The sequence below is a fragment of the Neomonachus schauinslandi genome, chromosome 16 (genome assembly GCF_002201575.2).
Source record: "Neomonachus schauinslandi chromosome 16, ASM220157v2, whole genome shotgun sequence".
Lineage (NCBI taxonomy): Eukaryota > Metazoa > Chordata > Mammalia > Carnivora > Phocidae > Neomonachus > Neomonachus schauinslandi.
The window spans coordinates 810875-836878 of NC_058418.1; the positions used below are offsets into that span (position 1 = coordinate 810875).

The window sequence follows — 26004 nt, forward strand, 5'->3', positions numbered from 1 at the left end:
AATTTGTTTATCTTCTCAAAAACCCAACTCTTAGTTTCATGGATCTTTTTCTGTTGTTTTTCTTGTGTCTATTTCATTTGTTTCTGCTCTGGTCTTTCTTATTTGCTTCTTTCTGTTTTGACCTTATTTTGTTCTTTTTCTCATACGTTGAGGTATTAAGTTCTTTATTTGAGATTTTTCTTTTTTCTTAATGTAGACATTTATTGGTATAAACTTCCCTCTTATAACTTATTTTCTTGCATCCCGTAAGTTTTAATGTGTTACGTTTCTATTTTCATTTGCCTACATAGATTTTTCAATTTCTTCTTTGACCCATTGTTTGTTCAGAAGAATGCTGTTTAGATTCCACATGTTTGTGATATTTTCCAGCTTTCCTTCTGTTAATGATTTCTAGTTTCGTGCCATGTACTTGGAAAAGATACTTGATATGATGTTAGTCTTCTTAAATATTAAGAATTGTTTCATGGTGTGCCTGGGTGGCTCAGTTGGTTAAGCATCTGCCTTCAGCTCAGGTCATGATCCCAGAGTCCTGGGATCAAACCCCTGCTTGGCTGGGAGCCTGCTTCTCCCTCTGCCCCTCCCTCTGCCCGTGCTTTCTTTCCCTCTCTTTCTCAAATAAATAAATAAAGTCTTAATTTATCTGAGAGAGAGAGAGAGATCATGAGCAGGGGGGGAAGGATAGAGGGAGAAGCAGACTTCCCCAATGAGCAGGGAGCCCGATGCGGGACTCGATTGCAGGACCCTGGGATCATGACCTGAGCTGAAGTCAGACACTTACCTGACTGAGTCAGCCAGGCACCCCAAATAAATAATTAAAAGCTTAAAAAAAGGGGGGGGGTGGCTGGGTGGCTCAGTCAGTTAAACATCTGCCTTTGGCTTGGGTCATGATCCCGGAGTCCCAGGATTGAGTCCTGCATCGGGCTCCCCACTTAGCAGGGAGTCTGCTTTTCCCTCTGATCCTCTCTCCTCTCATGCTCTCACTCTCTCTCAAATAAATGGATAGAATCTTAAAAATAAAAAAAAAGTTTCATGACCTAACATGTGAGAGAGTCCTAGAGAATGTTCCATGTGTACTTGAGAAGAATGTATATTCTGCTGCAGTTGGATGGCATCCTTGGTATATGTCTGTTAGGTGCCTTTGGTATAAGTGCAGCTCAAATCCAACATCTCCTTATTGATTTTCTGTCTGGATAATCTGTCCATTGTTGATAATGGGTTATTGAAGTCTTCTACTGTTGTTGCATTGCTGTCTGTTTCTGTTAGTATTTGCTTAATATATTTTGGTGCTTGGATATTGGGTACATATATACTTGTTATTGTTATAGCATCTTGATGAATTGACTTCTTTATCATTTTATAGAGGCCTTTTTTGTCTCTTATGATAGTTTTTGACTTTAAAGTCTACTTTGTTTGACATAAGAATAGTTACCCTGTTCATTTTTGGTTTTCATTTGTATAGTCGTAATTGGGTCCAGTAAAATCATTGTGTACTTCACAAGTGTTTCTTTGTGTTCAGGTTGCTCCTGTCAAACAGAGGCTGCGGAGGTACCCTTTGAACAGAGCATTTCTGTAGGTGTGTCTCAGGCCAGGACTCCAAAGGAACCTTGGTCTTCCCAGAAGACCCACCCCTGTGAGATGTGTGGTTCAGTCTTAAGAGAGGTTTTTAACTTGGTTGGGCACCAGGGAAAACAAAACAGCCAGAAGCTGTTCAAGTATGGGGCATGTGTGAAACAGATTTATTCTAGTGCAAACCTTCAACAGCATGAGAAGCGGCACATGGGAGAAAAACCCTTCAGAAGCAGTGTGGACAGGGCTTCATTTGTGAAGAGCAGCAATTTCCATGATTCAGGAAAGCCCTTAACCTGTGAGGTTGAGAAGGATTTCCTGGCCACCTCAGAACATCAACAACAGGCCACTCATACTGGGGAGAATAAAATCACTGAGTCTGGGATGACTTTTCAAAGCATAAAAAGTCATCGCACCTGGGAAGAATGCAAGAAAGCCGTTGGTCCCAAACACACACTTGTTCAAGACCAGGGTGTCCACACTGGAAGACAGTGTTTTGTGTGCCCTGAATGTGGAAAAACATTCAGGTACAAGTCCTCACTTATGATTCATCAGAGAGTCCACAATGGTGACAGGCTTCATGTGTGTAGTGACTGTGGAAAATCCTTTAGGGGAAGCTCAACCCTCAGTCAGCATCGAAGAATTCATACTGGGCCAAGGCAGTACAAATGCAGCAAATGTGGGAAATCCTTTAGCCAAAAATTTGTCCTCATTCATCCTCAGAGAAGTCACACTGGAGAAAATTGTTACGTGTGCCGTGTATGTGCTCAGTCTTTTAGCCAGAGCTCCATCCTTATTCAACAATGTACAGTTCACGCTGGAGAAATGAGTTACGAGTGCACTGAATGTGGGAAATCTTTTAGACGAAAATCTGATCTCATTGAACACTGGAGAGTACACACAGGAGAAAGGCCTTATGAATGTAGTGAATGTGGGAAATCTTTTACTTCTAGCTCTGCACTCCGTTATCATCAGAGAATTCACACTGGAGAAAAACCTTATAAATGTAGTGAATGTGGGAAGTCTTTTACCTCTAGCTCTGGCCTCCGTTATCATCAGAGAATTCACACAGGAGAAAGACCATATGAGTGTAATGATTGTGGGAAATCTTTTACCCAAATAAATCACCTTATTATACACCGAAGAGTTCACACAGGAGAAAGGCCTTATGAATGCAGTGAATGTGGGAAATCTTTTAGCCACAAATCTTACCTCTCTCAACACCAGAGAGTTCACACAGGAGAAAGGCCTTATGAATGTAGTGAATGTGGAAAATCTTTTACCTCTGGCTCTGCCCTCTGTTATCATCAGAGAGTTCACACTGGAGAAAAACCTTATGAGTGTAGCGAATGTGGGAAATCTTTTACCAATGGACCGATACTTATTCGACACCGTAGAGTTCACACAGGAGAAAGGCCTTATGAGTGCAGTGAGTGTGGGAAATCATTTACCCAAAGAAATCACCTCAATATACACCAGAGAGTTCACACAGGAGAAAGGCCTTATGAGTGCAATGAATGTGGAAAATCATTTACGTCTGGCTCTGCTCTCCGTTATCATCAGAAAGTTCACGTTGGAGAAAGACCTTACGAGTGCAGAGAATGTGAGAAGTCTTTTACCTCTACCTCCGCCCTCCGTTGTCATCAGAGAGTTCACACAGGAGAAAGGCCTTTTGACTGCAGTGAATGTGGGAAATCTTTTAGGGATAGTTCCCAGTTGAATCAACACCAGAGAGTTCACACTGGAGAAAAGCCTTATGAATGTAGTGATTGTGGGAGATCCTTTAGTCAGAATTCATACCTCTCTAAACACCGGAGAGTTCACACTGGAGAAAGGCCTTATGAGTGCAGTGAATGTGGGAAATCTTTTACTTCTGTCTCTGCCCTTGGTTATCATCAGAGAGTTCACACTGGAGAAAGGCCTTATGAGTGTAGTGAGTGTGGGAAATCTTTTACCAATAGCTCCATACTGATTCGACATCGCAGAGTTCACACAGGTGAAAGGCCACATGAGTGCAGCGAATGTGGGAAATCCTTTACCCAAAGAATTCACCTCATTATTCACCGGAGAGTTCACACAGGAGAAAGGCCTTTTGAGTGCAGTGAGTGTGGGAAATCTTTTACCTCTCGTTCTACCCTACATTATCATCAGAGAGTTCACACAGGAGAGAGGCCTTACGACTGCAGTGAATGTGGGAAATCTTTTAGCCGAAAATCTAATCTTTCTCAGCATCGGAGAGTTCACACTGGAGAAAGGCCTTAGGTGGGTAGGAAATGTAGTTTCCTTGTTCAATGTAATGACACCAGAGGAAACTTTGTGAGGCACCATTTGTCTGAATTCAGTATACTACATCCAAATGCCAATAGTAGAATGATTTCCCTTAAGTTTCAGTTATGTGGAAGCATGTGTGGCTATGTTGCATTTTCTAAACTGCCCAGGGCTCTTTCCAGATTTATGTCACTGCCAGTCTGTGGCCAGAGCTTTGTACTTCTACCACCTGGCAAGTCTCCACAACATGCTTCAGTCATCACCCCACTGTGCTCAGGGAAGCTGACTTCTATTCTCATTTGTTGGAGGAAATTAGGAGTAACCTGAGTCCTTAGGGGGACCCAAATTTACTTTTTTCTGACTAATTGGCATGGACCTGACCCATGTAGTCCTAAAGAACATACGAGTTCAGCTGACAGAGAAGGACCACCATTTGCAGGGACATGGTCTGGAGATATTTGTGATTAATTTTTCCAGCTTCCAAGTCACTAACTCAACAACTGCTAGCTCCTATTGGTTTGGTTTGTATGATAACAAGTCCTTATTGTTTAAGTCCTCTTTAATCTTGGGTGTTCTATTTACCATGTATGGTGCTTTATAAATATTTTGAGGTCTACAAGCATGAAGGGGTGAACAACATTCATTGGGGTGGGTCTCCAACTTTCTGTGCCTCGAGGGGACAGTACAGTGGCAGAAAGTAGCTTACCAGTTTTTGCCAAATTTGTACTGCCCATGGCCTCCTAGGAAAGACTGCAGGGTTTTCTGGTCCTCATTTGAGACTGGATGCTATGAGTTTGGGGAGTCTCAGAGGTCACCCTGAGGAGGAACAGGTGTGAGAACCTCAGGTGCTTCTGGGAGCAGCATGAGTTTTTTCCCTTGTTCACAGAGGATATCATGGGGGATGTCAGCACTGTTGAGGGGAACCCCTTCCCCAGGTCCGGGAAAGAGCCATATGCCCTGATGTCCACATTTCTGTAGGTGATGGTCATTGGTTGTAAGGCCATAAGGTTCAGGGGAAACCACAACTGCTACAGAAACATTGGCTTCATAGGGAGTGGAGGAGACCACAGCCAACCAGATGGAATGTGCCTCTTCTAAAAGTGCACCCACAAATACTTCTGCAACAGGGGCTGTGGAGCTGGTGTGTACACCAATCTGTGGACTTCCAGGTATGGTTATCTTGTATAGCTTATGTCACTGTCATTGCAAATAATGGAAAGGTTTTTTTGGATTCCTGTATCCTCTCAGTGGTGATCACCTCAAGACCATTGCTGCACGGGCAGGAAAACAGATGGAGAAAAGGGGGATCTGAAGTCCAGGGATGTGGCTTTTGTGACCCAGCCAGCAGTCCTTTTGACTCTGGCGGAAAGTCCTTCACTGATCACTATCTTTGCTTTCACTGAGCAAAACTGGCCTCCATAGGGCGAGAATGTGTGGTGAATGTAGGGTTGCAAAACCTATTTTCCAAAAAGAGTTGGACAGAGGTTTCTTATTTTGAATCATTTTGAAAAGCTTTATTAAGTTATAATTTACATGTAATAAACTGTACATACTGGAAATGTAGTCTTCTGTAAGTTTTGACATACTTATGAACCTGGAACATCATAGTCATGATAGTGATCATGTGTCACTGCATATTTACCTCATGTCCTTTAATAATTTCTCTACCTGCCTTCCCAGCCCTCCAAGTCACTATTGATTTACTTTCCATTATAATAGAAAACTGTATTTTCTATAATTTATATAGTAGGAGTCAAAGGTTTTTTTCTCCTACTTTTATGTTGCATAAATAATTGTAGATGCATCAGTGGTATAGAAGTAGCTCGTTTTTGTTTCTGTTTTTTGGCTGAGAAATATTCTTATCTTTGATAGCACTACTCATTAATTTGTTTATGGACATGTGGGTATTTCTAATTTTTGCCTATGGAAAATAAAGTTGGTTCAAACATTTGTGTGTAATTATATGGATATGTGTTTCACTTACCTTTTGTCAATAACTCAGTGGAAAGTCTGATTCGTAGGGTAGATAAATGTTTTAACTTAAAGAAATTAGCAAATTGTGATCTAAATTATTATATCTTTTTGTATTCTTACCAGCAGTGTGTGAGAGTTGCATTTCCTCCACATCCTAGTGAATGGTTTAGTTTGGTCAGTTGTTCTTAATTTTAACTCTTTTTAAAAAACTGTGTAGTGCTGTCTTAGTATTTTAACTGCATTTCCCTAAGGAGTCACAATGAGCATTTTTTTCACATGTGCATTTGCTATCTATATTTTTGCTAAAATGTCTGTTCATATCTTCTGCCTATTCTGTGAATTTTGATTATTCTCCTTTTACAAAAGGATGTGAAACAACAAAGATATATGTTGGAATTTCACTCATTTTGTGGCTTCTTTTCCTTGTGGAATCATTTTTAATACTGGAAGTGTATGTTTTCATTGTTTTCAGTGTTTTTTATGCTATGCATAATGTAATGGACACATACACACTTTTAATCTACATTATTGATGTCTTCTTTGCTTTCTAAAGTCCAGACATTTAATAATACAATAAATCCTTGATTTGTAGTGTTCACCCATTTTCCTGGTCTATCATTATGGAGGTTGGTGGGTTGAAGCAGGGCTCTGGGGGCACCAGATAGACTCAGGATGGAGAAGGTGTTTTTTGATTCCCAAAGCCCAACAGAGAGGAAAAATAAGGCACTGATCAGGCAGCCTGCACTGGAATCCCAGATCCCCAGGACATGCAGGGAAACCACCCACCCTCTGTGGGCCTCAGGTTCCTCCTGTGTAAAAGGGTTGTAAGGTGCAGGCTGCTCCATAGCGTTTGGAAGAGATTAAGAGCTGAGGTACCCATTCACTTTGCAGTGGCTGCCCCTGTGGCCTCTTAGGCCTGGGCAACTCCAGCCTCTGCCAGCAACAACATCCCTGGGCCAAGCAGTTTTGTTTCCCCAATGCCCGAAAGGCTCTCTACCCCTGGGTGTGTTTGAGAAAGAAATGGGGCTGCTTAGAACCTGCTGACCCACCTGTGGGGGAGGTGGGGCTTCTCCACCTCAGAATCTGGGCAACTTGCCATTGCTCCTTAAGCCTCAGCTCCCTGACTGATATGGAGGTGATGATGGTGCTTACCTTGGCCCCTGTGAGGATTACTAAGACTCACACCCTGAGCACTTACCAGTGTCAGGACTCCAGGGTTTGCGTTGTGAGCATCTTTTCTAATTCTCACAGCAACCTGAGGAGGTGGGAATGGGAATGATTACTGTATTTCTAGGGAAGTCCAGGGTCAGAAAGATGCAGTTGGTTCCCCAAGGTCATATAAGAGACAAGCATTGGATTCCAGAAACTGCATTCAAACCTGAATGACTAGCTCCAGACCTGGGTATGTTTAATCCCTTTAGCACAGCTCCTGAAGCCCTCAGCACAGGGGAGGGTATAGCAAGGACAGAGGAGGTACTGTTGCTGCTATTCTCATTGGAATTACCATCATGACCATTTTCCCACTTGCCCTCTGCCCCCACAGTCCTCATGGAAAGCCATTTTTGTCTCCAGTGCCTCCCCTTTTCTCTCAGCCACAGTAGCATTATGTACAGGGGCTGCATCAGCCTCCTTGTGCCCAGCACAGAGCTGGAACCTGAAGAAGCCTGGGTGATTCAGAGTTGGATCTCTGCATCTTCATTAGCAGTGGAGTGACAGCCAACCCGAAGGTCAATATGATGCCTTAGTTTTACTTTTTCAGGTGTTTATGACTTCAGCTCTGGTCGGCTGCACACAGCCCAGAGGATCCAGTACCTGGATGTGTGCCAGAGACCTTTGGGCTCCTGGTCTTGCTAGGTAAGGGCTCACCTCTCCAAGTGGCATCTCTCTCCCTGCTCCATTTCTTTTCCCATAGGAGGCAGCACCGAGCTCTGGAAAGAGCCAGGTCGGAAGTCAAATATGCCAGGTCCCAGTGCAGCCTCTCTTTCCATAGCTGTGTGACCTTGACACACACACACCGGTCCGATGAAGGACTGAGCAGCTGCTTTTTTTTTTTTTTTTTTTTTAAAGATTTTATTTATTTATTTGAGAGAGAGAATGAGAGACAGAGAGCACGAGGGAAGCGGGTCAGAGGGAGAAGCAGACCCCCCGCTGAGCAGGGAGCCCGATGTGGGACTCGATCCCGGGACTCCAGGATCATGACCTGAGCCGAAGGCAGTCGCTTAACCAACTGAGCCACCCAGGTGCCCCTGAGCAGCTGCTTCTGAGGTTCCACTGTCAGTTATTCACTTGCCCCTTGGAGCCTGCAATGCCAACATCAGAGTTAGAGGCCAAAGTTGTATCAATTGAGAGGACCATATGGTTCCTCTCTCTCCTCTTATTAATCTGTTCTGTCACATTGATTTGGGAATGTTGAGCCACCCTTGCATCCAGGGGATAAATCCCACTTGGTCGTGGTGGATGATCCTTTTAATGTATTGTTGGATCTTATTAGCTAGGATTTTGTTCATCAGGGATATTGGTCTGAAATTCTTTTTGATGGGGTCTTTGCCTGGTTTGGGGATTAAGGTAATGCTGGCCTCATAGAATGAGTCTGGAAGCTTTCCTTCTGTTTCTATTTTTTGAAAAAGCTTCAGGAAAATAGGTATTATTTCTTCTTGAATATTTGGTAGAATTCCCCAGGGAATCCATCAGGCTCTGGACCCATGAGGGGAAGCTGAAATAGCATTTTGGTTTTCTTTGTTTTTAAGATTTTATTTATTTGAGAGAGTGAACGAGAGAGAGAGAGCACACAAACAGAACAGTAGGCTCCCTGCTGAACAAGGAGCCCGATGTTGGACTCGATCCCAGGACTCTGGGATCATGACCTTAGACGAAGGCAGACGCTTAACCGACTGAGCCACCCGGGCGTCCCGGAAACAGCACTCTGATTAGGCTTCCTGAACTGTCCTTTGGTTTTACAGCAGTAGGCTGTATGGAGTGCCCATGTGAAAGGGGTCCCTTAACCACAGCAATTGCCATGACCTGGGTAACAGGCATATTCAGTGTGTGAATACCCCAGTCATAGAGTCAGGCCCACATGGCTTGCATACCAAGCATATCAGCTGCTTCATCTGGGTTGCTCCATTTGGCATTTGTAGGGGGAAACAGACCCCTTCTCAGGATTAACACACCTTTCAGTAACTTTTATTCCAGTCTACCAGTTGGCTTTCCCCTAAGGACTACCTTCTGTGTGTCTCAATCACATACAGCCATCTGTGATTATTTCAGTGAGCCATGGATCATGTATCAACATAAACATCTCTTCCATTCTGCAGCATTTAAAGCCAAAGACATAGCCCCCAAATTATTTACTCTCATAATACATTTCAGTAAAGGTTCTGATAATATCAATCTATAAAGTTAAAGAACTTCATATTACGCCCCCTCGTTTCAAGTTTCTTGGTTTGCCCCTCAACCATGATGACAAACATCTTGGTGACCAGAGATCTTAGAATTACTTTGTTATCCCTGCACAGTTTATTCCTTGGGAGACTGGTTTGAGGCCTGTGGGCAGAGCTCAGACTCACTGAAATATGAGCTTGGTCTAGCAACGAAGTTTGACCCAGCATTCTCCTTTACTTTTAGTTTAGTTGTGAATATTTAGCCTGTTTCTCATTGGTTTGCACTTATGCATCCAGTGAACCAACTCCCCAGGAGTTGGATCCATCTCTGAATTCTATTGGTAAGTTTTATCTTTAGTAACCGATTACAGCACAGCTACTGCTCCATATCACAGTCACCACCATGATCATGCGGCCACTCAGAAATCAAAGGTTATTTATCTACGACCCTCTCCTCCTTTCTCTTCCCAAACCACATGTTTCCATGAGCAAGCACTGGTCTAGCAAATCCCACTTCATGACACCAACTACATTCTGCACCAGTAGTTCCAACAAAAGAGGGTGTTCCCACACCAACCCTGAAATAATATAAAAAATATATATGCATAGATGTATACATATATACACATATACATAAATACGTGTGTTACATATGTATATATGTACATGTGTGTGTGTGTGTGTGTGTATTTCAGGTATGAATGAGGTGGTAGTATTGGAGGAAGTCATCAGGAAGACATGACCACTGGTTGATGCAAGAAATGGACCTGGGCAATCAGAGGCTTCTTAACCCTTACCCTGTCCTTGGAATGTCCATTTTGCTTGCCTTCCCTACACTAGAAGCTGCCCAAGGACACAGCCTTGAGATAGTAAGGTGTTGTTGATACCATCTGGATGGTTTATGCAACTGAACCCAGTTAAGGCTTCTATATAAACTTCAAGATTCTGGCGGGCAGTGGCAGCGATCTATTCATCTTTCAGTCACCCAAGATAAGCTTCACATGTTAAGTTCCCATGCTTAAACCTGCCATCTATCAATGTGGAGTGGTCTACCTCTGTCCTCCGTGTATGGGGGCCAGTTTCAGATCATACCAGGAAGCTCCCCAAATTATGAACTAAAAGGTAGAAGAAGTGTACCGGTTGGAAGAGTGAAAGTGTAATTGTTTCAATGTGTCCAATTTTATTTGATTTATAAAGATTATTTTTATAAAGATATTTATAAAGATACTTTTTATAAAGATACTTTATAAAAGAGACTCCGAGAGACTGAGTAGCAATGATGGGGAGATTATTTGTCAAGAGATTTGGTTAAACAATTTGTCTTTGCCAACTCCTTAGCGCTTCTCTCTAAGGAGTTCCTTAAGACCATGACAGCTTTGGAAGGAAATATTTTCTAGGTGATGTTGGACATAAACTTGTCCTTTATTTTCACAGAGGGCCAGAAGGATCTGTCTCAGCACTACCTGCTCTCAGATGGCTTCCAGGCCAGTAAGCTTTGCCCCAGTATTTTGAGGTGGGTGGAGCTAAGAATGATGTCCCCAAAGTGCACTGGGTTTTGCTGTTTCCTCTGCTGGGTCCTGTAAATCCTGCTAAATTCCTTTATTGCTATGAATGAACTAGACCAAGAAAGAGGAAAAACAACTACACAAAAATATTCATAGATACTGACTTTCAGACATTCCAGAAAAATGCACTGTTCCAGTATACACATTCATGTTGGTCTTCATTAACACGCATCCCAACTTCGTGGCCTGCCAAGTGGCTCCATGATTTCTGACCTGCAGTGGCACAGGCAGCAAGGCCATCAAATTCCCAGCAACCACCTTTCCCTAGACCTTCCCATGAGGCCAGAGCCCTGAGCACAATTCTCATCGTGGTGGATGTTTATCTCCTGTTACTCTGTCTTCTACTTTATATTTTTACATAACCCTGATTATAAAGCCACACCATGGTCTGATGAACACCTCTGCACTGGTGTCTTCAGGCTCCCTGACATTCCATCCCTTCATGCTTTAGCAGTGACGCCCAGGTCTCCGTTTTGTTTTGCCTGCTGGGCAAAAAAACAAATGTTCCAAATGTCGTTTGTGGGCTATAAGTCCCCTGTAGAACATCCTATCATTTATTTAGTCAAATTTATATATTTGTAGGCTCTCATTTTATACCATTTAATCTTCCAGGACATTTTGATTCAAAATTGAATAATAATGATAATAACTCTGCTTTGGATTGCTTATAGTGTATGGAAAACATGAACATCCTTGATAATTTTACTTATTTTAGAGAGAGAGAGTAGCGGCAGGAAGGGACAGAGGGAGAGAGAATTTTTTTTTTTTTTTTAAGATTTTATTTACTTGACAGACACGGCGAGAGAGGGAACACAAGCAGGGGGTGTGGGGGAGGGAGAAGCAGGCTTCCTGCCAAGCAGGAAGTCCGATGCAGGGCTCGATCCCAGGACCCTGAGACCATGACCTGAGACCATGACCTGAGCCGAAGGCAGACACTTAATGACTGAGCCACCCAGGCACCCCGATCAGAACTTTTTTTAGGCCAGATGATGTGTCTATGAGGGTTTAATCAGGCTGGATAAATAATCAGCATTGCTCATGATACAAAATACTAAGCCTCAATGGAAATAAATGCATTTTATTTTATTAAACTCTACATTTAATAAATGTAGAACCGCCAAACTAAATCCCTCCAATTTTTTTTTTTTTTTGACAGAGACACAGCGAGAAAGGGAACACAAGCAGGGGGAGTGGGAGAGGGAGAGGCAGGCCTCCCGCTGAGCAGGGAGCCCGATGCGGGACTCGATCCCACCCCAGGACCATGACCTGAGCCGAAGGCAGACGCCCAACGACTGAGCCACCCAGGCGCCCCAATCCCTCCAATTTTTAAAAAAGCTAATTTAGGGGTGCCTGGGTGGCTCAGTTGGTTAAGCGGCTGCCTTTGGCTCAAGTCATGATCCCAGAGTCCTGGGATCGAGCCCCGCATCGGGTTCCCTGGTCATCGGAGAGCCTGCTTCTCCCTTTCCCTCTGCCTGCCGCTCTGCCTACTTGTGCTATCTCTCTGTCAAATAAATAAAGAAATAATATCTTTAAAAAAGAAAAAGCTGATTTATAATTTTGTAGCATTTTTAGAATTGTATCAATTGTGTCCCCTTAACTCTCTTTATATTTTGAGCCTTGTTATTTATGTATTTGGTGAAGAGAGCACATTAAATGAGAGCTGTTAGCACCACCACCATAACAACATAACAAACTACCATAGATTGGTTTGCTTAAATAACAGAAATTTACTTTCTCACAGTTCTATATGCTGGAAGTTGAAGACGAAGGTGTCAACAGCTTTGGTGATACATGGTCTGTCTCCTTGGCTTGTGGATAGCCACCTTCTAGCTGTGTCCTCACATGGCCTTTTCCTCCTGGTGTTGGTGTCTATTCCTCTTAAAAAGAAGCCAGTTCTAATAGAGTAGGACCCACCCTAATGACCTCATTTAACCTTAATTACCTCTTTAAAAGCCCTAGCTCTTAAAAAAGTCACTTGGGGGTTAGGGCTTCAACATAGAAAAGGATTATATTACTGTTTCAGTGGTAATAAAAGGCAAAGGAGTTACTTAAGTTACATGATAAATACACAAAGACCATTCAGCTATTTGAAAGTATCTTCCAAATGCCAGTGGCTCACAATAGCTTCTAAAAGTGACAAAGAAACATAATTTCCAAAAGGTGCATTCAGTGATATCTATAGTATTTAACTGTAAATGCATTATTTCCAAGTACTTAAAACAAAAAAATTTGTATTAAAAGGTGCTAAAATGTGTCAGTTTTCTCAACAGAATTGAGTGTATTGGGTTTTGGAATATAGGGGAGGTTCAGTGGTGTAAGGTCTGGAGCGATGACCAAGAAAGAATTCTTGAGATGTCTTTGGTGCAAAATGGTGGTTTTATTAAAGCGTGGGGGCCGAAAGAGCTGCTGCACCGGGGTTGTTAGGGGTGGCTGGTTATATGCTATGGGGTTGGGAGAGGTAAGGAAGAGGGAGGTTTCAAAGGATTTTCATGTTCAAGGAGACTCACGGGAAACATGTTAGGCTGCTCTTAAGAGGCCTTGCCATTGTCAAGTTAGGGTTGTTTTTCCCTCTAGCAAGGTATTAACATTAAGATAGTTGGGAGCTTCCTGGAGGAACAGTATATTCTGCCCTGTTCAAGTATCTGTCAATGGGCTCCAGGTTATAAGGACATTTAATTGTATCTACATTTCCTTCTCAAGCTAGGCCATTGATAGAAATGTAAATTGCTAAGACTTTTGTAAACTGAGGGAGACTCACGTCTTGGAGGATTGTGATCTCTGTAAGTTAACTATTTGTTTTTCCTTTCCTTTGTTTTAGGGCAGCCAGGAGTGCCTGAGGAAATGCCATATGTATCCCATGGTGGGGTCTTCAGTTTGCCTTCTGTTCCCTCAAGTGTATCTTAGAACATTGAGTAAGAAATACTATATAGATAAAAATGGGTAGGACACAATCACTAACCCTACAGGTAAGGCACAGATTTTCTGTGGGAGCCAGAGGCAGAGATCCTGCTTGTTTGCGGGCTTAAGGGCGGCCTAACATCTTTCTTCTTTATTCCCAGTCAAGGCCCTGTATAAAGTTTTTCCCCTGCCCCGAGCCAATCATAAGAGAGCTCACAACATTGACAAATGCATCAGGTTACATGCATTTCATAGTAATAACAAAATGCCTTCAGCTATGCGTGGACTATTTTATGTCTGAATGACTCTGTGTAATAATATGACCATTTAGATCAGTGGATTGCGGAGCATCTCAGTAACAGTATTATCCTCTGGGAGCTGGTTGACTTTTACCGAGTATGAAATTATGCCTCTTCACTGCAGTTCACAAAGAGCAAATCCTCTCGCCCCTTGCCTCGGCTTCCAGCATCCCTCGAGAAGCCGCATGGCCAATAATCTGATTGGTCAGGCTGGAGAAAAACCCTTGCCTCGCGCACTAGAGCGTTGCCAACTACAATACCCAGAAAGTCGTGCGCGGAGTTGAGCCAATGGAAGCATTTCCGCGGGAATACATCGCGTAGGGGTGGGACTTCCGGCCTCCTCCTTGTGGCGGCCATTTTGCTGTTCTCGGGCGTGCCGGGGCGGGACTGAAGTGACGGAACTGTCAAGGCGCAGAAGTCGTTGCCCCGCGGCAGAGAGGCGGGTCCGCGGCTGGCGACGCCGCCCGGGCTGCCCCACGTCGGGGCCGGGACGGGGACCACCGGCCCGGGTGTTTGCCCCACCCACAGAGTCCGATGGCGGCGGCCGCGCCCAGGAACCCGGCTCAGGTAAACGCTCGTCCCCCGGGCCCTTCCGCCGTCCCCCCGACCCAGACCCGAAAGGCCCGAGCGCGGGGCGCCGCTCGCGTCCCTGCGGCCCAGGCCCCGGTGTCCGGGACAGGGAGGCGGCGGCGGGCGGGGGCCCCGTGCGGGAGCCCCGTGCGGGAGCGGGCTCCGGGCCGAGGGGCGGCTGCGGCAGAGGCTGGAGGGGGGCTGAGGCGGGAGGATTCTGCCCTCGGGGGACAGAGAGCGTGAGGCGGAGTCACGCCCGGACTGGCGGACCGAGGTGCCGTCCCTTCGTTCCTAGGGCCTGGAGGATCGTCAACAGAAGAGAGACACAGTCAGTGTTAGGGTGTTAACAGCTTTCCAAAAGCTGCTCAAGGGAGGAAAGGTTGGAATGGGGGTGATGAAGACAAGCGAGCACCGGGAATGGAGTTCTTGTCGGAGGTCACTGAGCTGCTGGGAGAAGTAACTGCGGACTGAAGCATAGAGTTTAGTTAGCCTGAGGTCACTGGGTTCCGGGGCTTGGCGGGATGCAGGGGAGGCCTGATCTCGTGGAGCCCAACCCTGGTTTCCTCCCTTCAACCACAAGTTCTGAAGGTTGTGAAAGCACTTAGAGAACCTATACAAGTAAGGAGAGGTTGCCTCAGTCCTTTACTGGTCTTGACAGCGCCAGTATGGTGTCCAGGATTGTGGTGTGTTGAGGCTCTTCCCTTGCTGTTTTTCCAGCTGTTGGGTGTGGGCATCCCAAGAATACCCCAAGCCCGGGGTCCTGAGTGCAGGCCAAGGGTTACATGCAGGTGTTCTTGTTGCTGTCAGCCAGTATAAACAGGTGTGAGACGTTATCCCAGAAATAAATACCAAAGTGTGCAAACGCTTGAACCTGTTTTCATTCTCCCTGCTAGGAACAAAGAGCTGAGGGGTCAAGAATCAGGCCTCTAATGTGGCTATTGAGAATTTGGGCATCTGTTACGTAGGTAATGAGAGGTTTGGATAAGGGGGCTGGTGGTCTTACCTAAGTCTTAATAGGTCCATCTGGTTGCAGAAAAGATAACAGACTATGGGGGTAAAGGAGGAGGCAGGAGTCCAGGAGGAGGCAGCTGCTATAATCCAGATTGATGGACCAGAGTGGTGGCCATAGAGGTGGGTGAAAAGTTGGACTCTCTGTCCATTTTTTGAAGAGGGGTGGATTTTTTGATGTTGTAGTTGAGGGAGAGAAAGGGAGGAGTCCAGGATGACCCCAGGGTTTTTGGTCCTCGAAGCTGAAGGGATGGAAGTGCCATCATGTGGGATGGGGTAATTGATGATAGGTTAATTTTCTTGGAGACTTTGAGTTTTGTTTGGTCCTGTTAAGAGTCTCAGATGTTTCAGAGAATTGTGAGTGGAGACAGCAAGTGGGTATCTGGATTCACAGGTCTGGGTATCTTGGGAGGAGGTTTTGGATGAAGAAATCCAAAAGTGGTGACTATTGTGTCGACCAGGGCGGAGCTGTGGATTGCATTTAGATTGGGGAATGCAGGTCATCATGACAATGCCTTAGCTGGTCAGATAGAGGAGGGTGCATGATGAGGAATGATTGTCTTGCTGGGCACCTGATCAGTGTTGCTGGGCACACGAATGCAGGTGAAGGGGGGAAATGATCAAGGTAACCATATGGGGGAGAGAATGGTTTGGAACATGATCAAGGCTTCCATGGGATGAGTGGATATGAGATGGCTATGGAGGCATGGGAGTAATTGAGACAAGATGACACTGAGGCCAGGCTCCTGCTAATTCACTACTGTAGTTTCACTGGAATTTTGTGATGAGCTTTGGTGGGGTCTGCAGTGTTCAATCTTGATGGTGGATAGGTCTGGGGCAGACTTTCAAAAGTGGTGGCTATTGTGAGGACCAGGATGGAACTGTGGATCACATTTAGGAAGTGTAATGTACGTTATAGTGGTAATGCAGTTTGCAGGTTAGAAAGACTAGGGTGCATGCTGAGAAGTGGGTCTCTTGCTTAGTACCTGGTTGAGATCCTAAGAATGAGAAACACAAGGGAGGGAGAGAGGATGATCTGGGAGGTGGCTAACGCTTCCATGGGATGTATGGGTGCAAGATGGCTTCAGAGGCAAGAGAGTAATTGAGGCAAGATGAAACCAAAGGCAGGGCTCCTGCTAATTCACTACTGTATGGATTTACCAGAATTTTGTGGTGAGTTTTGATGGGGTCTGGGGTGTTTCGGTCTTGCTGGTGGATAAGATCTGGGGTAAATGTAGTCGTTTGTGAGAATCATTATGCCTGGCAGGGAGACTATAAGGATTGGGGTTTTAGGGAAGGTTGAGTGGAGAGTGGGGAGTGTGACTGCTGAGGGGACAGCAAGTCCAGCACAGAAGTGGAAGTGGGTCATGGGCATCTATAATTCATAGTGCCTCTGGGTGGCTAGTATTGAAGCAAGGATCAGAGGTACAGAGAAGGCCTTCAAAGCAGAATTCAGGGCTTTGGCCAAAGTAGAGCTATGGGAGTGCAGCTGTGGGGACTGAAGATGTGAGAGAGGTACAGTTTACAGAACAATGTGCACAACAAGAGGAAGTGTGAGCCAAGGGCCTCAGGGTATTGGAGCTGAAGGGTAAAGCATGAGCCATTTCATTGCGTTTTGGGAGTCTCAAAATAGAGACCTTGGGGGAATTGACAGTATGGACCATACAGGCCAGGAGGAATTTGGATGACATCTCTTGTTTCCCTTGCCTGATGTTGCTGAGGGCAGAACACAGTGAATAAAGAGAACCTGAAGATAGGGTGGACATTAGTGGCACCTAGGTATGGCATTTCTGAAGTGGGGACCTCTGAAAGAGGATGAGTGTGGGATAGATGTGTGGTGAGATGGATTGTGGGACTCAGAGAATGTTCATGGTTTCATCTGTCCCCATCATAACAGGATAGTGTGACCTTTGAGGACATTGCTGTGTACTTCTCCTGGGAGGAGTGGAGGCTCCTTGATGAGGCTCAGAGATGCCTGTACCACGATGTGATGCTGGAGAACTTTACACTTATATCCTCACTGGGTAAGGCCCTCACCCTCCACAGTGGCCTGAAGTAGGCTCTCTTCCCTCCCCACCCACCATTTCTCAGTGTCTGTCACATGTGGACCATGGGCACTGCTTGCTTCTCAGCTTACTGGGTAATTGCTGTGTTGATAGGGCTGGTTTATTTGCACTGCCCTCTCCTCTTCCCCTGAAGCCTCAATAACTGCTATACTGAACCCTCTTAGGAAAGGATTCAAGGTTAGTAGATTTTTAGTGAGCTTAATGGATTCCGCCATGCTTGTCCTTTGTTTGGATCAGTGTGTACAGCTTCATGTCACTTCTGTATCCCAGCGTTTGTTTGTTTGTTTGTTTGTTTTTAAAGTAAGCTCTATACCCTTGGGGCTTGAACTCATAACGCTGTGATCAAGAATTACGTGCTCTAGGGGCGCCTGGGTGGCTCAGTGGTTAAGCGTCTGCCTTTGGCTCAGGTCATGATCCCAGGGTCCTGGGATCAAGACCCACGTCGGGCTCCCTGCTCTGCGGGAAGCCTGCTTCTCCCTCTCCCATTCCCCCTGCTGGTGTTCCCTCTCTCGCTGTGTCTCTCTCTGTCAAATAAACAAATAAAATCTTAAAAAAAACCAAATTGCGTGCTCTACTGACTGAGCCAGCCTCTGTTTTCCAGTTTTTGATTTCTTCTTCTAACTGACTTTTCCTTGTGTCTGCTTGTGCCAGGTTTGCATGCATTGTCATAGTCACTACTTACTTGAACCATAGGCTACTTTTCAACACACTCCTGTAAGGTTTGTAGTTTAGGTGCATTTTCTTTTTTTTCCCCCAGCTTTCTGGAGATATAAAATTATATAAAAGTGCACAGGGCGTGCCTGGGTGGCTCAGTCAGTTGAGCATCCAACTCTTGGTTTCGGCTAGGTCATGATCTCAGGGTTTTGGGATTAAGCCCTGAGTCCGGCTGCAGCTGAAATCAGCATGGCATCTGCTTGTCCCTCTTTCATCCTCCCCATGCTCGCTCTCTCTCTCTCTCAAATAAATATAAAAGATCTTTAAAAATATATATACTAAAAAAAATTAAGTGCACAGTGTGATGATTTGATATATGCATACATTGTAATATAATTTCCACAAGTGAAGTTCATTAAATATCTACCACCTCATAAAATTACATTAATTTTTTGTAGAAATGCTCAAATCTACTCAGTAAATTTCACATATACAACACCATTATTAACTATAGTCACCATGCTGTATGTTACATCTTCCTAACTTTTTAATCTTTTTAATTTTTCCTATTTTTTAAAGATTTTATTTCAGAGAGTGAATGAGAGAGAGGGCATGAGCGGTGGGGCAGGGAAGGGAGAAGGAGACTCCCCACTGAGCAGGGAGCCCAATGCAGGGCTCAATCCCAGGACTGTGAGATCATGACCTGAGCCAAAGGCTGATGCTTAACCGACTGAGCCACCCAGGCACCCAAACTTTTTCATCTTATAACTGAACATTTGTGCTTTTTGACCAATATCTCCCCATTTCCCTCACACCCCGGCTCCTTGTATTCTACAGGCATACCCCAGAGATATTTTGGGTTTGATTCCCGACCACCACAATACAGCAAACATCACAATAAAGCAAGTCAAATGAATTTTTTGTTATTCCAGACATATAAAAGTTACGTTTATTACACTGTAGTCTTTTTTTGCTTGGTTTTAGAGCGCAAGTGGGCAGGGAGGGGTAGAGAGAGGGGGAGAATCTTTTTTTTTTTTTTTAAAGATTTTATTTATTTATTTGAGAGAGAGAATGAGATAGAGAGAGCATGAGAGGGGGGAGGGTCAGAGGGAGAAGCAGACTCCCTGCCGAGCAGGGAGCCCGACATGGGACTTGATCCCGGGACTCCAGGATCATGACCTGAGCCGAAGGCAGTCGCTCAACCAACTGAGCCACCCAGGCGCCCGAGAGAGGGAGAATCTTAAGCACGCTTCACACTCAGCACAGAGCCTGATGCGGGGCTCAATCTCACGACCCTGAGATCATGACCTGAGCTGAAATCAAGAGTTGGACTCTTGGGGCGCCTGGGTGGCTCAGTCATTAAGTGCCTGCCTTCGGCTCAGGTCATGATCCCAGGGTCCTGGGATCGAGCCCCGCATCGGGCTTCCTGCTCCGCGGGAAGCCTGCTTCTCCCTCTCCCACTCCCCCTGCTTGTGTTCCCTCTCTCGCTGTGTCTCTCTCTGTCAAATAAATAAAATCTTTAAAAAGAAAAAAGAGTTGGACTCTTAACCGACTGAACTACCTGGTGCTCCTGTTTATACTGTAGTCTACTAAGTGTCCCAGAGCATTATGTCTAAAAAAAATGTACATTTAAAAATACTGCTGAAAAATGCTACCATCACCTGAAATTCCTGCAAGTATCTTTTTTGCTGGTGAAGGGTCTTGCCTTGATATTGATAGCTGCTGACTGGTCACGGTGGTACCTTGCAAGGTTAGGGCAGCTGTGGCGATTTCTTAAAATAAGACAATGAAGCTTGCTCTGTTGATTGACTCTTTCTTTCATAAGTGATTTCTCTGTAGCATGTGATGCTGTTTTATAACATTTTACCCACAGTAGAACTTCTTTGAGAATTACAGCCAGTCCTCGCAAACCATGTTATGCAATATTCTTAATTCTTTGTTGTCATTTCCACAATCTTGACAGCATTTTCACCAGGAGTAGATTCCATCTCTTTTTCTTGAATTTTTAAAAAAATTTAATTCCAGTATAATTAAATACTGTTTTTTATTTTTATTTTTATTTATTTTTTTTTTTTTAAAGATTTTATTTATTTATTTGAGAGAGAGAATGAGAGACAGCACGAGAGGGAAGAGGGTCAGAGGGAGAAGCAGACCCCCTGCTGAGCAGGGAGCCCGATGCGGGACTCGATCCTGTGACTCCAGGATCATGACCTGAGCCGAAGGCAGTCGCTTAACCAACTGAGCCACCCAGGCGCCCTAAATACTGTTTTTTAAAACATGTTTTTAAATTTTAGATTCCATCTGAATAAACTTTCTTTGCTCATCCATACAAAGCAACTTCTCATCCATTTAAAAAATTTTTTTAATTTAAATTCAGTTAATTAACATATAATGTATTATTTGTTTCAGGGATACAGGTCTGTGATTCATCAGTCTTATATCCATTCAGATTTTATCATGAACTTGCAATAATTCAGTCATATCATCAGGCTCCATTTTTTTTTCTTTTTTTAAGGATTTTATTTATTTGTGAGAGAGTGAGCAAGAGCGCGGGATGAGGAACAGAGGGAGAGGGACAAGCAGACTCCATGCTGAGTGGAGGGCTCGATCCCAGGACCCTGAGACCATGACCTGAGCTGAAATCAAGAGTCGGATGCTCAACCAACTGAGCCATCTGATGCCCCCCAGGCTCCACTTCTAATTCTAATTCTCTTGCCATTTCTATCATATCTGCATTTACTTTCTCCACGGAAGTCTTAAACCCTTCAAAGTCATCTATGAGGGTTGGCATCAACTTCCAAACTCTTTTTGATACTCTGACCTCTGCCACCCATGAATGGCAGCTAGAATGTTCAATCCTTTCCAGAAGGGTTCGATTTCCTTTGCCTAGATCTATCAGAAAAACCACTATGGCAGCCCTGGCCTTACAAGTTGTATTTCTTTCTTTCTTTCTTTCTTCTTTTTTTTTTAGGATTTATTTATTTATTTGAGAGCGTGGGAGAGCGCATGTGCGTATGGGGGTGGCAGGAGTATAGGGAGAAGGTCTTATTAAGTAGACTCCCTGCTGAGTGTGGAGCTCGACACAAGGTTGTTCTCAACAAATTGTATTTCTTAAATAAGACTTGAAAGTCAAAATTGGGGGGCCTGAATGGCACAGTTGGTTGTGTCTGACTCTTGGTTTCAGCTCAGGTCATGATCTCAGGGTTGTGAGATTGAGCCCCACTTCAGGCTCCAAGCTCACCTGGGAGTCTGCTTGAGATTCTTTCTCCCTCTACTCCTCCTGCTCATGTGCATGTGCATACTCTCTCTCTCAAATAAATAAATCTTAAAAAAAAAAAAGTCAAAATTATTTGGGCTACATGGGCTACAGAATGGATATTGTGTTAGCAGGCATGAAAACATTAATGTTGTACATCTCCATCAGAGTTCTTGGGTGACCAGGTGCTTTGTCAATGAGCAGTAATATTTTGAAAGAAATCTTTTTTTCTGAGCAGTACGTATCAACAGTGTGCTTAAAATAGTCAGTAAACCATATTATAAACAGGGTGCTGTCATCCAGGCTTTGTTTTTCCGATTTATAGCTCAGGCAGAGTAGATTCAGCATAATTCTTAATGGTCCTAGGATTTTCAGAATGATAAATGAGCACTGGCCCCTAACAAGAGAGTTGGCCTGTCCTTTGAAGCCAGGCTTGATGTCTCTAGCTTGGAAAGTGCTAGATGGCATCTTCCAATAGAAGGGTGTTTTGTCTGCATTGAAAATTTGTTGTTTAGTGTAGTCATCTTCCTGAATGATCTTAGCTAGATCTTCTGGATCACTAGCTACAGCTTTTGCATCAGCACTTTGTATTTTGATGGTATGGAGATGGCTTCTTTCCTTCAGCCTCAGGAACCAATCTCTGCTAACTTTCAACTTGTCTTTGCGGATTCCTCACCTCTCTCAGCCTTCCTAGAATTGGAGACAGTTAGGCCCTTGCTCTGGATTAGGTTTTGGCTTAAGGGAACTTTGGGGCCACTTTGATCTTCTATGCAGACCACTACAACTTTCTATCAGTAGTAAGGCTGTTTTGCTTTCTTACCATTTGTGTGTTCACTGGAGTAGCACTTTTATTTTATTTTTACTTTTTTAAGATTTTATTTATTTATTTGACAGAGAGCGAGCAAGCACAAGCAGGGGGAATGGCAGGCAGGGGAGAATTCTCGCAGGCTCCCCACTGAGCAAGGAGCCCGATGTGAGGCTCGATTCCAGGACCTTGGGATCATGACCCAAGCCGAAGGCGGCCGCTTAACCGACTGAGCCACCCAGGCGCCCCTGGAGTAGCACTTTTAATTTCCTTCAAAGACTTTTTTGTGGTTTTTTGCATTCACAACTTGGCTACACTTGGCCAGCTGTTGGGCTCAAGAGGCTTAGCTCGCTTTTGGCCTATCTCGGTTTTCAACATACCTTCCTCACTAAGTGTAATCATTTCTAGCTTTTGATTTAAAGTGAAAGATGTGTCACTCTTCTTTTCACTTGAACACCTAGAAGCTATTGTAGAATTATTAATTGGCATAATTTCAATACTGTTGTGTCTCAGGAAATAGAGTGGCCCAAGAGAAAGATAGGGCAATGACTGGTCATGGAACAGTTAGAAGAAACACATTTGTCATTTTTTGATTATGTTAAATGTCATATGGGTGTGGTTCGTGGTGCTCCAGAACAATTACAATAGTAACAAAGGGCTCTGATCACAGATCACCATAACGAATACACTAATACTGGAAACATTTGAAATATTACAATTACCAAAATTTGATACAGACATGAAGTGAGCAAATGCTGTTAGAAAGATGGTGCCAACAGACTTGCTCATTGCAGCCTTGCCACAGACCTTCACTTTGTAAGAAACACAGTATCTGTGAAGCATCATAAAGCAAAATGTCGTAAAACTAGAAAATAAATAAATATGCCTATACTCTCTGTTTCTGTGATGTTGGCTTTTATTTTTCCTAAGCATTCCAAGCACGGTGTACAAGGGTTCCTTCTACCTTCACCCTTTCCAACACTTATCTCTGCTCTTTTTGAAGGTAACGATCTTACCAAATGTGGGTGATACATCATTGTGGTTTTGATTTGCATTTTCCTGATGATTAGTGGGGAAGAGCATTTTTTAATATACCTGTTGGATATTTGTAGATTTTCTTTAATAAAATGTCTATTTGGGGGTGCCTGGGTGGCTCAGTCGTTAAGCGTTTGCCTTCGGCTCAGGTCATGGTCCCAGGTCCTGGGATCAAGTCCCACATTGGGCTCCCTGCTCCATGGGAGGCCTGCTTCTCCCTCTCCCACTCCCCCTGCTTGTGTTCCCTCTCTCTCGCTGTCTCTCTCTCTCTGTCAAATAAATAAATAAAATCTTTAAAAAAAAAAAAATGTCTATTTGGGTTCTTTGCCAATGTATTAATCCGATTGTTTCTTTGTTATTGAGTTGTATGAGTACCTTATATATTTTAGATGTTAACCATTATGAGGTAAAGCATTTGCAAATACTTTCTCCTTTTATATTTTGTTGATTGTTTCCTTTGCTTTGCAGATTTTTAGTTGGATGTAGCTTGACTTTTTTTTTTTTTTTTAAAGATTTTATTTATTTATTTGAGACAGAGAGAATGAGAGAGAGAGAGCACATGAGGGGGGGGGTCAGAGGGAGAAGCAGGCTCCCTGCCGAGCAGGGAGCCCGATGCGGGACTCGATCCCGGTACTCCAGGATCATGACCTGAGCCGAAGGCAGTCGCTTAACCAACTGAGCCACCCAGGCGCCCGACTTGACTTTATTTTTGCCTTTGTTGCCTGTGCTTTTTGTTTCCTATCTGAAAACTCATTGTTAAAACCATTGTCAAGGAACTTTTTCTCTGTTTTTTTTTCCCCCCCAAGAAGTTTTACATTTTCAGGTCTACATTGAAGTCTTTAATCCATTTCAAGGTAATTTTTGTGAGTGGTATAAGGTAGGGTCCCAGTTTCTTTTTTTTTGTTTTGTTTTGTTTTGTTTGGCATGTGCATATCCAGTTTTCCCAGCACCATTTACCGAAGAGACGTTCCTTTTCCCATGCATGTTCTTGGCACCCTTGTCAAAGAAAGAGTAGTTAACTATATATGTGGGGGTTTATTTCTGGGCTTTCTATCATATTTCATGGGTCTGGATGTCTGTTTTTATTCCAGTACCGTAGTGTTTTGTAGTATAGCTTGAAATCACAAAGTGTGGTCCCTCTAATTTTGGATATTCATGATCAAGATTTCTTTGGCTTATTTGAGGTCATTTGTGGTGCAAATTTTAGGATTCTTTTTCTGTCTCTGGTAAAAATGTCACTGGAATTTTGGTAGATATTGCATTGAATTTTAGGTTCCTTTATGTAGTAGAAGCATTTTTTTTTTTTTTAAGATTTTATTTATTTATTTGACACAGAAACAGCAAGAGAGGGAATACAAGCAGGAGGAGTGGGAGAGGGAGAAGCAGGCTTCCTGCTGAGCAGGGAGCCCGATAATGCGGAGCTCAATCCCAGGATCCTGGGATCATGACCCGAGCCGAAGGCAGACAACGACTGAGCCATCCAGGAACCCCTATATAGTAGAAGCATTTTAATAATAATTCTTTCAGTCCACAGACATGGGATATCTTTCCATTTATTTGTCTTCAATTTCTTTCATTGGTGTCTTACAGTTTTCATTGTACACATCTTTCATTTCCTTGGCTAATTTATTCCTAAGTATTATATATTTTTTAATACTCTTCCAAATGGGATTGGTTTCTTAATTTCTCATTGAGATGTTCCATTGTTAGTAATAGGCACATCTGATTTTTGTATGTAGATTTTATATCCTGCAAATTTACTGAGTTTATTCATTTTGCTTTTTTTGGTGGACTTTTTAGGGTTTTCTTTATATAAAATCCATGTCCTCTGCAAACAGTTTTGTTTCTTTTCTGATTTGGAGACCTTTCTATTTCTTGTCTGATTGCTCTGGATAGGACTTCCAGTACTATTTTGAATAGCAGTTATGAGCATAGGCATCTTTGTCTTGTTCCTGATAGTAGAGGGAAAGTTTTTACCTTTTCACTGTTTAATGTGTTCTTAGCTGTGGGCTTATATATGGCCTTTGTGATATTGTGGTGTATATCTTCTATACCTAATTTTGGGGGAGTTTTTTTTTTTTTTTAAAGATTTTATTTTATTTATTTGACAGAGAGAGACACAGTGAGAGAGGGAACACAAGCAGGGGGAGTGGGAGAGGGAGAAGCAGGCTTCCCGCGGAGCAGGGAGCCCGATGCGGGGCTCGATCCCAGGACACTGGGATCATGACCTGAGCTGAAGGCAGACGCTTAACGACTGAGCCACCCAGGCGCCCCTGGGGGAGTTTTTATTGTGAAAGGATTCTGAATTTTGCCAAATGCTTTTTCCACATCTATTCAGATGATCATATGAGTTGCCTTCTTTGTATTAATAAGATATGGCACATTTATTGATTTACTTATGAGGAGACCACCCTTGTATCCCAGGGATAAATCTCACTTGATCACAGTTTATGATTCTTTTCATATACTGTTGAATTTGGTTTGCTAGTACTTTGTTGAGCTTTTTTACATCTGTGTTCATTAGGGATGTTGGCCTGTAATTTTGTTTTCTTCTAATGTCCTTCCCTGGCTTTGGTGTCCTAATATTAGTCTCCTAAAATGAGTTTGAAAATTCCAAGATTTTTGGAAGAACTTGAGAGTTTAATATTTAAAATGTGGAT

At 43.6% G+C, this 26004-nt stretch overlaps 1 protein-coding gene across 1 annotated transcript in view; it reads left to right on the forward strand.

The window, feature by feature from the left end:
- Positions 1 to 1584: 1584 nt before the first annotated feature.
- LOC110573715 (zinc finger protein 850-like) overlaps positions 1585 to 26004 on the forward strand; it is a 36024-nt gene continuing 11604 nt past the window's right edge. Inside the window, exons 1-2 of the mRNA XM_044911488.1 lie at positions 1585 to 2228; positions 2397 to 3821. Of these exons, the coding sequence (XP_044767423.1) occupies positions 1636 to 2228; positions 2397 to 3821 (2018 nt within the window). The 5' untranslated portion in view covers positions 1585 to 1635. The remainder of the gene's footprint in view (positions 2229 to 2396; positions 3822 to 26004) is intronic.